Source organism: Coffea arabica, chromosome 8c (genome assembly GCF_036785885.1).
Source record: "Coffea arabica cultivar ET-39 chromosome 8c, Coffea Arabica ET-39 HiFi, whole genome shotgun sequence".
In the NCBI taxonomy this organism is placed as follows: domain Eukaryota; kingdom Viridiplantae; phylum Streptophyta; class Magnoliopsida; order Gentianales; family Rubiaceae; genus Coffea; species Coffea arabica.
The window spans coordinates 38,417,713-38,428,377 of record NC_092325.1 but is presented as its reverse complement, the minus strand read 5'-3'; the positions used below and the strand labels follow the sequence as shown (position 1 = coordinate 38,428,377).

The 10,665-nt window shown below is 34.6% G+C and overlaps 2 protein-coding genes and 1 non-coding gene across 4 annotated transcripts; all 3 read right to left on the bottom strand.

Moving 5' to 3' along the window:
* Window positions 1-59: 59 nt before the first annotated feature.
* LOC113705469 (uncharacterized) lies at window positions 60-1,956 on the bottom strand. 2 transcript variants are annotated; one of them, XM_027227327.2, is made up of 3 exons: window positions 1,609-1,956; window positions 531-905; window positions 60-455 (listed from the first exon to the last, which is right to left on the bottom strand). In XM_027227327.2, exons 1-3 carry the CDS (start codon window positions 1,778-1,780, stop codon window positions 235-237), a joined length of 768 nt encoding a protein of 255 aa, XP_027083128.1. In that variant the 5' UTR covers window positions 1,781-1,956; the 3' UTR covers window positions 60-234. The 2 variants fall into 2 exon arrangements, with proteins under 2 accessions (XP_027083128.1, XP_027083127.1); XM_027227326.2 differs by having other exon boundaries at window positions 60-905.
* Window positions 1,957-2,066: 110 nt separating this feature from the next.
* Window positions 2,067-2,150, bottom strand: TRNAL-CAA (transfer RNA leucine (anticodon CAA)). Its single transcript has one exon. It is a non-coding gene; the product is annotated as a tRNA-Leu (tRNA).
* A 3,744-nt stretch (window positions 2,151-5,894) lies between these two features.
* Window positions 5,895-10,567, bottom strand: LOC113706099 (DDT domain-containing protein DDR4-like). The gene is made up of 11 exons (XM_027227987.2): window positions 10,330-10,567; window positions 10,111-10,221; window positions 9,446-9,532; window positions 9,326-9,363; window positions 9,144-9,225; window positions 8,682-8,788; window positions 8,454-8,607; window positions 8,257-8,349; window positions 8,014-8,128; window positions 7,260-7,302; window positions 5,895-6,644 (listed from the first exon to the last, which is right to left on the bottom strand). Exons 1-11 carry the CDS (start codon window positions 10,528-10,530, stop codon window positions 6,071-6,073), a joined length of 1,605 nt encoding a protein of 534 aa, XP_027083788.1. The 5' UTR covers window positions 10,531-10,567; the 3' UTR covers window positions 5,895-6,070.
* Window positions 10,568-10,665: the final 98 nt, after the last annotated feature.

Sequence of the window (10,665 nt, the reverse complement as noted above, 5' to 3'; positions counted from 1 at the left end):
TATTATCATCTGCAGCAATAGAAACAGGACTCGAAAAACCCACAAAGTGCACACATCAATTTGAATCAAAGCATTATAATTTGAATTAACAAAATGATGAAGAACTAATTTTAACTATCTTAAATATTTGAGGCATTATTCTACATTCTACATTGAAGCACGGTAAAAGCTCCAAATGACAACAACTCCTTGGCAGAGATTATTAACTGCTACATGACAAAGCCAAAACAAATTTTACCAGCCGAGTTTTCCAGCCAATGAAAGGCCACAAATAACCGTTACTGCATAAATGCTACAGTCCATGAACATCGCACCTGTGACATCCTGCAAAAGGAATGCCAATTCCAGAGCACTCCCAAGTTGATCAGCAAAGCCAGTCTCACCAACCGAAGGACTGCTGGTTGGTTGCTGTTCAGGCCTCCCTAAACCTCTTTGCCTTTCTAGAAGCCGTGCTACTACAATTGTTACATTGGTCAGGAGAAGTAGATAAAGTGGTCTGAAAAATACAACGCTCTTAAAAAAGCTGCTACCTAATATTGGAAACCCCACAGAAGCCAAAACTACTAGTATGGCCACCACTAGGGCACACAAAGTGCGAGTGCTCTCTGTCGCTACAATTTCCAATTTCACTGCCTTAGGTGAAACAATTTTGTGAAAATGAGATATTGCCTCAAAATAGTGGTCTTTCTGGGAGACAAAAAGCTGAGGATCCTGAGCTGGTGATCCTTTGCCATCAAGATCAAAGGAAGATACTTTAGAGGATTCCATGCTACTCTCACATTCGCGCATAATTGGTCCACCTCTGTCCCCAGTCATAAAATGCTCGCTAATTTCACTGACAGAGTCAAGACTTGGTGGCAGTGACCCCGAGGATTTATCCTGGGTCTGGGGGGAAGCTACAGCATCTGTGAATAAGAGAATATTAAATGACAAAATGCCATCGACAAACACAATATCAACATGATCTCAACTTTCATACACATAAACTATTGCTGTTTTTCTGGGATAACAATAGCCCATCCTTCTGAGAAACAGTGCAATGGCTGCATAAGCAGCAAGAATCATCTAGCGGAGAAGTTCACAGATTTCACCAAAATTGTCAGAAAATCGGGACTCACAGTTATGGCCCAATCAGTAACTATTTTCTCGTAATTGGCCTGCTGCACTAAAACCTACAACAGATGAAATGAATTTTCTTCCCCTCTTCATCCCCATCCCGAACTCCAACAAAAGGATAGACAAATATCAAAACAGTAACAAGACAAAAGCCATCTTCACCATTACCAAAATCTAAACTTCACAGAGAAATTGCTAAAATCAAATTGATATCGCGAGTCCAGAATATCAATAGCAAGATGACAAAATATTCTCCAACCTTATATCCAGCTCAAGAAGTTATGCAGATGAAGAAACACATTCCCTAAAAACTTATACTAATAAATTGGAAACCAAATCTCAACATCTTCGATTCAATTTGCGCACATCCAAATATCATATATTAAACGCGTTAAAAAAATTATGCTAATTACAAAAAATTAGGACAATTAAATCAGACAATGTGATAAGTTTTCATAAGCAGATTGCTAAGAAATGTTACTGCGCGTTTACCGTGGGACTGAGAAATCGACGGCGGACATGAGGCGGTGTGGGAGTGGGAACCGTGCGAATGATCGGATTCGGAATCGGATGGGAGGGTTCGGATTTGGCCGGTGATTAGGGCTAAACGATCGGTTCCTCTGTCGACTATGCGACGTCGTCGACCTTCCCTGCCGCTGCTCATCCTGCAATATTCCTCGGTTGCTGCCGCAAATCTGTATTTGACGTTAGAAAGAATAAAAGAGAAGTGGGAAAGATAAAAATCAATTACTACAAAATTGTAAATTAAAAAGTTGAAGATTTTTCTTTTTTTTTTTTCTCTCAGAGAGGAAATAGAAGTTAGAGTTAAAAGACAGTAAGTAACTAAAGAAGATATTGAAAATATTTGTTTTCTTTTTTTAGCGCATAAAAGAATATATTTTTGTTTTGAAAATGTAATAAATAACAAGGGAAAAAAGATTTGTGAAACGTGTCAGAAGTGGGATTTGAACCCACGCCCTCTCACGAGGACCAGAACTTGAGTCTGGCGCCTTAGACCACTCGGCCATCCTGACTTGCGTGCTCAGTTTGCTGCTAATTGACTTATAGTTCATATTCTGTGAATTCAACAACGACCATCGATTTCTTCTTTCCCACTCAAAGCAGATTTTCCCCTCTTATTAAGGGGAGTGTTATTTCTTACTTGAATTATCAATTATGCTTTGATTCTATTAGTCCTTCCTTTGCGAGGTAATTTGTAATCCTCGACCCACAGCGCTCTAGAAAGGTTTAGGATTGTCTTTGAAAATATCTAGACGAAACGTCAAAAACTCTTATCCAATACCAATTTACCTAAGTTTACATTATAGAGCATATAATAGAGAGGTAAATTATTGAAGTAGGTTATGATTCATTGAAAAAATAGGTAAACTGTGGCCAGTAGATTTCTTAACATATTTTGTCCTATTTAAATTGGGATAATTTCAGAAACCTCCCTCAAGATTTTTTATCATATCACTCAACTCTCCTAAAATTTTTAAAATCTCACTTACTTCCCTTGAGTTAATGTTTCTTGTAATATTTTAACCCCTTTGGAGGAAATACAAGAAAGATAAAAACTTTTGTTCTAATACTATTCTTATATTATCCTAGTTATGAAATTTATAATAACAATAAAAAATAAAATAAGGTTAAATTTTTATAATGTGTAAATTTCTTAACTTAAACTATTTATTTTAGTTGTATTGGAACAAAAACAAAAATTACACCTTGAAAAATTCACAAGTATGAAGAGATTATTTTAGTTTTCAATACAACTTAAACTACACCATGAATTAAAATATATTTCTCCAAAAAATATCTTGACTTTCTTAATTGTAATTGTGTACGAAATTTTTTAAAGTGTTAACTACTCTCTAAAATCCTCCTAAATTGTTGATCTTGACTAGATTTAATTTATTCATGTCCTTTGCGATTCTACCATAACTGCAATGTAAAGAAATATAGACTATTATTAGCTAACAATTTTTTTTTAATTTACATTTTTTGCTTTTAAAATTTTATTTTGTTTTGACTTTTTGGTTAAATAGTTATTAAGAGTAAGGGTAATGTTGTCGACTGGTGATCTTTGATAGGAATATTTAGTCTTGTAAGTTGACAAAAGAAGGTAAGTGAGATTTTAAAAACTTGAGAAAAGCTGAGTGATATTATGATAAATTCAGTAGAGGTTTCTGAAATTATCCCATTTAAATTTCTTAATTACACCTTTACCCCCAAAAACCTGTATCTTGCCTGATCGCCATATAGCTTGCATTGAATTACTATCCATTCCTGACTACGCATCTGTTTTCTAAATTTGGCATTTGAAATTAGAAATCCTTATACTATATAAGAACGAGTTTAGAATTAGATTTCAACCGCAGGGGTGAGGCTATTTTGGGAATGTGAGAATGTTTAAAGAGTAATTGGAACATTGAGTACAAGTCATTATAGCTTTAATTTCATTATAATTACTTATATAACCTTTCAGACATTTAAGGTTAGGGGCAGGTTTGGTATGTTACAATATTTAGTGTCAAATTGAGTATCAAGTACAACTGAATAAAGTTTGTATTTTGATAGAATTACATAAATGTCCTTTTAATCATTTATTATACTAATATCCAAGCCTTCCAATTTCCTGAAACCTTTATCATCCGTTAAGGAATTAATTGGATGTTTACATAATTAGATTTTAATTATAATTAATTAACTTAATTATTAGCTGAACAATCATTATCATATTTATGTCCCTATGTTTAGCCGATACTCTTTCTTCTTTTTCGGTTTCCTTTAAATTGAGGTGAGTTCTTTGAGTTTGTCTTCTTTGATTGTAGTTTTTTTTTCTGATGATTGATTTATTCAAAAACTCCATATAGTTTACCTTTTGATACTTCTAATTCAAAAAACTGACTAATTGTATTGTTTTTCTTAGTAGATCCCAGAGATTCTGTCTCTGGTCAAAGTACAATTTGGGATAATGTTGTCGCTTTCTAAAATAATCAGAAAAGCAATTTTATCATCTTTTCTTCCTCAGCCAAGATATTATCTCTTTTTTAAAGTCAAATAACCTTATTTTTCATGAACTTTCTCATATTATTCTTGACTCCAGGGATCTATTGACTACATTCCAGTAGTTATGGTTCAAGTAGTTATTTTTTCATGTAATATGATTTGAAATTCAACTTGTGTTTATTTTAATTGAGAATTTTATGATTGTAAAATTTATTAACTTAGAATTTTGTATTTCATTGAAACTAAAAAAGAAAATTAATCATGCTACATAGTGCCAAGATGTCATTTGCACTCTATTTGTTTTCTATGTTATGATCTCGTTCTTGTATTATACTGTTTATATAGTTTCAAATACAAAAAATTTGTTTTTTTATACCATGTAAAAGAATTTGTAATGGAACTTGATGAGTTTAAATGCTTTAACTACAGCACCATTTTGATTGCATTGTATTAATTCATTTACTCATAATTGTATGTTATACAATGATAAATAATGTTTCTTGATTTGATTGAAGCAATTATTATCCATAGTTCAAACGAGTCAATTAAGTAGAGATGTTATATTAAATACTTATACAAGTAAACATTGAAAAATATCATTAAGCAGTTTCTACCTATAGTTTGCAATTCAAATTCATATGAGGAATTTCTTCTGATTTTACTTACCATTTTCTACAATTTCAATTTTAGAGAATATTATTTGCACCAATTGTTTATAATCAAGATAGTTTCAATTCAGATCTTTAACAATTATGCAGATTTGAACTTATTTATGAGATTATAAAGAAATACCCCTAGCAAAAAATACCAAATCTGAATAGTTTCTACAAAATTTTGAAAAATACCATTTAAGTTTCTTATCTATCTATCATTTTTAGATATTATTATCTCTGTAAGAAACATGTGATTAAGTCGTATTATACCCACCAAATTATATAAATAGTTAGTAAAAAATAAAATTATTTTAGATTAGATTGGACGCAAAATAATTGATGGATAAACTTGACTTGATAATTCAGATTGAGTTTAAGTCGATGGAGAAATCAGAAGCATTGCTTGAGAATCTTTCACGAATATATATAGATTCGAGAGATGAAAGGTCCAATTGATATTTTAAAATATTTTATCATATTGAATAAGTTTTAGAAGAGACATTTAGATACTTTTCAATTGCACTTCAAACATTTTTACATTTTCAAACTACCTTTATCTTTGCAGTTGAAATTCAAACATAACCTTTGATCACAACGGATTCTTATATAGTATAACGATAAGGATGTTTTATTGCACATTATTTTTATTGACTCACTATGTAACTTATCATTTTTCTATTAAAATCACACGATAAAATCATCATACTTCAGTTCCTATACTACAAAATATTAAACAATAATTATTAATTATCTTGAATCACAAGCACCAAATTCCCGCGCGTCGCGCGGGCTATCCTTCCTAATAAAGAAAAGAAAAACGAGTATAACGTAACATACTTCAACGAACCTTACGAAGCGGCAGCAAAGCTGACCATAGAGGAGCAATTGATTGTCTAAGTCCCTGTTTCCTAACGTCTCCTCTTTTATCATCCGATGTGACGTCGCTTTGTTTGGATTGAACAAAATTACACTTTATTTACACCTTATTTACACACACTGATTTATTTGAATCATCAACACATTTTTCAATCACCTTTTTATTTCACATACATCATATCAAAAAAATGCTACAGTCCTTTTTCATAAAAGGGCATCAAATCATGAACTGGGCAGTTTGCAGTAATAGCCTGATAATAGTGCCATGGATTTAAACATTCAAATTCAATCTAATAAAGTTAAGCTGATCTACCACAGCTTCTATTCTTTCCAATAGCAAACTACATTTTTACATCTGTCAAAATTTTGTTTCTGAAAGACAACACAATTAGTAACATCCCTTGTTACCTAACCTACTTCCAATCCCAATTCTTTGAGCTGCCTGATGCATCAATGTCAGTAGCAGCATCCTGTGATGCGTTTCTGCAGATTCTTACTCTCTTGTTCACATCTTTTGGCGACTTTTCATCATCTGAATCAGGGACAATACCAGACTCCATAGCAGCGTTGACTACAGGTCGTTGCCTCAATCGGTTCTTTGTAGTTAAGCTTACAATTTCTGGAATTTTCATGTTGGTATTCCCACCATGTCTCTTACAGCCACGTGAAGCATTGGATTCATGGACTAACCAACCATCCAAATTACGGAACACAGGGTTTAAACTATTTTTCTGGTCAACTTTGTTGTTTCCCTCAAACAAATTTATTACCTCTTTGTCGACATCAACACCAACATCCTCAGAATCATCATTTGCATTCAGACCCTCATAAGTGAATTCATGCTTCTCAGAGTCGGTGTCACTCTCAGTAGACTGACTCTCCCTTGAGTGGCCAGAATTTGAAACATCAATAGAGAGAATTTGATCCTTTCTTCCCCGCACATCATGCTTCACTTCACACCTTAGCTGTTCAGTTGTCTTCTTGTTTCTGAAATGCAAGTGGGATTCAGCAGGAGCAATATCTAGCTAAGTTTGAGATATGTAACATCTCCCATGGCACACAAGCATTGATGTCCAACATGGTATGATGGGACACTGAAGGAAGAAGTACCACTATTGCACTATTAAAATCTTAAAATGATAAGAAAGCGATTAATAAGGCTAGAGATAACTGGAAGCTGCATGCCCTTTACACTAGAGTCACAGAGGCCCGTCAGACCTGGCATAATGTTCAGGCAGGGTTTACAAATAGGATACGCTCTTCAAGTCAGAGAAGTATGTCAAAGCTATGATGACTTAAGAGGGATTATGACTGTCTTAAGTACATCAAAGGAAATGCTGATTGATGAAGTAAACACATTGAATTATGATTGCCTAAGTAGGTATCTTCTTATTATTGGCGTGCTTGAAGCAGTTTGGAACTTGACATAAGCTATTCTGGAATATTGAGACAGACACAAGTAGAAATGTCAAAGGAAAATTGTTCTCAGAGAAATTCAAATAATGAGCCAAAGGCATTATTCAAAGGGTTATTGCAACTATTGAAGTGCAACCACACAGGAAATAAATATAAGCTACAGAAAGCAAGATTCAGGAAACATACTGTGCCACATCTATTGCCTCTTCAATGGCTCTATCATATTCTTCTGCAGAAAATTTACATATTAAAACCAACTCAGTTTGAAAACATAGTAGCAAAATCATATGTATCAATAAGTAACACTGCATTTAAATGAGCAAGGGGTTTGCCAAAACAACTAGTTTTGACTAAAATTCAGTTTGTTTTTCATATATCAATGCTTGCAAAAGTTCCTTTTTGGTCTTGGTTGCATCAAGCTTATGCCTCTTTCAAGCCTATATTAACTAAGGAGTAGCATCTGATGGACAAAATCTATAACTGTTTCACAATAAAAAAAAAAAAAAAAGACTGAACAATGTAAGAACCCATTTCCTCAAAAGGCTTGACAAGAAAAGTACAGAAAAGAGCCGGCAGAAGTTCAACAGTGGAGTTTAAAATGCACTCTAGTTCATTGCTCCTATATGCTTACACATTCTTTGGGGCAAGATCACTAAGAATTAAAGTTTACAATTAAATAGTTACAGCTGGATGTGTCAAAAAAAGAATATTCTATGAGTATTCTTTTCCTTTTCTATTTTTGGGTCACTGGTATTAAACCCTGTAGGCCCCTATATCTGTCAAGTCTGTACACTTAAATTCTGTAATCCATGGTGTTTGTATCACTGCATTAAAGAGGTTCACGTGCACAATCTTATGCTAAGTTTGGACAGTAGTTTGACAAGTGTCATATGCAATAGGTTTGGAAAGTAAGTTAGATAAGTGGTATGATGTGCCATACCAAATTTATAACTGACAGGCCTCAGTCTACGGCTAGAGCGAGTTGTTACCGAAATTCGTGAAACATTCAGAAGCCCTTCCTTTCTTTGCTGCTGCTTCAGTTCCCTTTCTTTTTTCTGTTTGAAGAAACTAACAGAGATGCATTAACACTGCAAAAGCAATGCAGAAATACTAATGTTGCTATACCTACAATAATAACAAGAAACTTTAAGTCATGCATATGAAGGAATTTCAGGGAACTAACCTTCTGAAGTTTCTCAAGAGCAGGCATAATATCAGCCTCAACGGCCTTGCCAACCGCTACTTCCAACTTTACTTTACTAGAAGAGAACGCATTCTAACAATAACAAAGAAAAGAAACATTTTCATTACTTCTAGTACTCAAAAAGATCAAATTAAGGATAACGTTCTTTCCTGCTTTGCAGGGTAACCATGTCGTACCAACACTTTACGAAATTCCTCAAAATTAGTTGCAAGTGTCTCCCAGTGAGAAGTTATCCCTAGCTTGTTTCCCTTGACCTTAGCTTTTGGCTTAAAGTCAAACATTTGAACTTCCTTGTACAATCTGTGACCAGTGACTGCATTGCCATCATACCTATCACAAGAAAACCTTAAATAATTTTATCCATAATGTTCTCAAATTTTTCAAGTGCACTGTTGACAAATTACCAGTACAAAGTCCCATTTCCATCTCCCCCAAGCTTCTCCTTTTGAAAAGTGGAAACTTCACCTCCACTTTTTATGTTGTCATTGATATAAAACACAACATCATCTTGCTGTAAGCAAACAAGACATGATATATTGACAGCAAAAAAGAAAGATATCTTTAAGGTCATACCGAAAGAAAAGTTTGTTTGGATAAGAATTTATTTGAGATAATCACTGTAGTATTTTGTGTGATGTGATGTATGTGAGATAAAAAATTGATTGGAAAAATAAAAAGGGGATTGGAATTTGTCAAGTAAATTGTTTTAATCAAAAGATGTTAGCAAACATATGTGACTGAAAAGCAAAAGATTTTATACTGTTCAAGACAATTCAGTATTCCGTATTTGCATGGATGAAAACCAAAAAACTTCAGAGAAATACAAGTGGGCATGTGAAAGAAAAATAAAAGGGAAGATGTAATACGTCAGCTCGAATCTCACAAAGTGCTTTGAGAATGAATAGGCGAATCGTAGGATCAAGTTCCTTGTATCTGTTCATCTCTTCTCTGGGAAAGTTGTGCCATCACCAAAGATAAGCAACTACTGAGAGTTATCAGCCTAGAAGACATCAGGCATGAAATGTACCCAGAAAGTGAAATAGCATACCCCTTGCCAGCAGTCAAAGGAAAATCTCCTTCTGCGACCTGCAATAATTAGAAATTTCAATCTATTGATTTCTTTTGAATTACACCAGATTTGCTACATTTTAAGTCTCTAGTGGCCTACCCATGGCCACCACACTGAAAGCTTCTTAGAAAGTATAGATACCCAAGCATCAGAAACATGCTGCATCTTGCTTGGTGGGAGTATCCCCTGAGAGAAGGTTCAAAACATAAGATAAGTGATAATCACACAATAGGTTAAGAAATCTATAGCAGTCAACTTTTCTCAGATTACATTAAACATCTATGTCAGGAAACTAGGCATTCATTTGCAAAATGCTAAATAGGGAAGAAGGTCATTAATTTGAAACGTAAAGAGTATCTAGGTTCGTAAAATAGCAGAGTAGCCATGAATGAAAGACGCAAGACTTCAACTCATTAGACATATTTGTGTTACTCTCGCAAATAATACCAAGATGTGTTCTAATTGCTAGAACTCTCCTAATTACTCTTGCAATCGCAATACCTTAGCTCATGGTGCAAGTGAAACCACACTAAAGAAAACCATCAACGCTTCTTTTTCTTTTAACTCCAGGCATCAAATGTTCGATGTTTTGGCAAAATCTTTTCTTTCGCGAATATAAAACCGCGTTTAACAATTATTAGTTTGCGTTGAGCCCCAGTCATTAAGAAACTGCCAAGTACTATCCACTATGCAACTTTTTCTCCCTTGCATATAAATATGGAAAGCATTAACAGAAGGAAGAAGCGATGGCAGAAGAAGAGAACCTTCAAGAGGCAAATGTGAAGTTGAGCAAGTGAATCATTTGGTTCGATAAGCGCCGACTCGATTTCTTCAGCTGAAATCTTCAAATTGCTCTTGATTACGGGCTCAAACACCTGTAAAAAGCAGCAACATTCTACAGAAAGTTGCGAAAAAGATAAAAAAGGCTTCGATTTTCATTCTAATCCAAACGATTTTGAAAAGAAGGAAGGAAATTTATTTACGTTGAGGAAATTGAGGATGGAAGCTAACTCCCAGCGCTGACGCAGCTTTTTCCGTTGAATCTCCATTTCCGAGTGCAGTGGCGGTGGCGAGGCTTCCGCCTCCGCCTCCACCTCCACCTCCTTAATAAAGACGACGTCGTCATCCTCGAGCTGCTGCAAATTCTTGGCGGTCGCCGTCTCTCGCTGCCGAGTCACCCGCATATCTCTATGCTTTCACGTACTCTATCAACAACTTCTTTTTTTTTTTTATAAGCATAGGCTGATAGAGACAGAGAGACTCTGTGCATAGGAACGGAGACTAACGCAGGGGTTGCCGGTCAACGGAATCGTGCGCTT

Excerpts from the sequence above, each read along its gene's own strand:
- LOC113706099 (XM_027227987.2), bottom strand. The coding sequence starts at position 10,530 with ATGCGGGTGACTCGGCAGCGAGAGACGGCGACCGCCAAGAATTTGCAG. Across the intron at positions 8,789-9,143 it reads TTTGTGAGATTCGAGCTGAC|CAAGATGATGTTGTGTTTTA; the intron begins GTATTACATCTT and ends GTTTGCTTACAG. Across the intron at positions 8,350-8,453 it reads AGGAATTTCGTAAAGTGTTG|AATGCGTTCTCTTCTAGTAA; the intron begins GTACGACATGGT and ends TGTTATTGTTAG.
- LOC113705469 (XM_027227326.2), bottom strand. The coding sequence starts at position 1,780 with ATGAGCAGCGGCAGGGAAGGTCGACGACGTCGCATAGTCGACAGAGGA. Across the intron at positions 906-1,608 it reads GTCGATTTCTCAGTCCCACG|ATGCTGTAGCTTCCCCCCAG; the intron begins GTAAACGCGCAG and ends TCTTATTCACAG.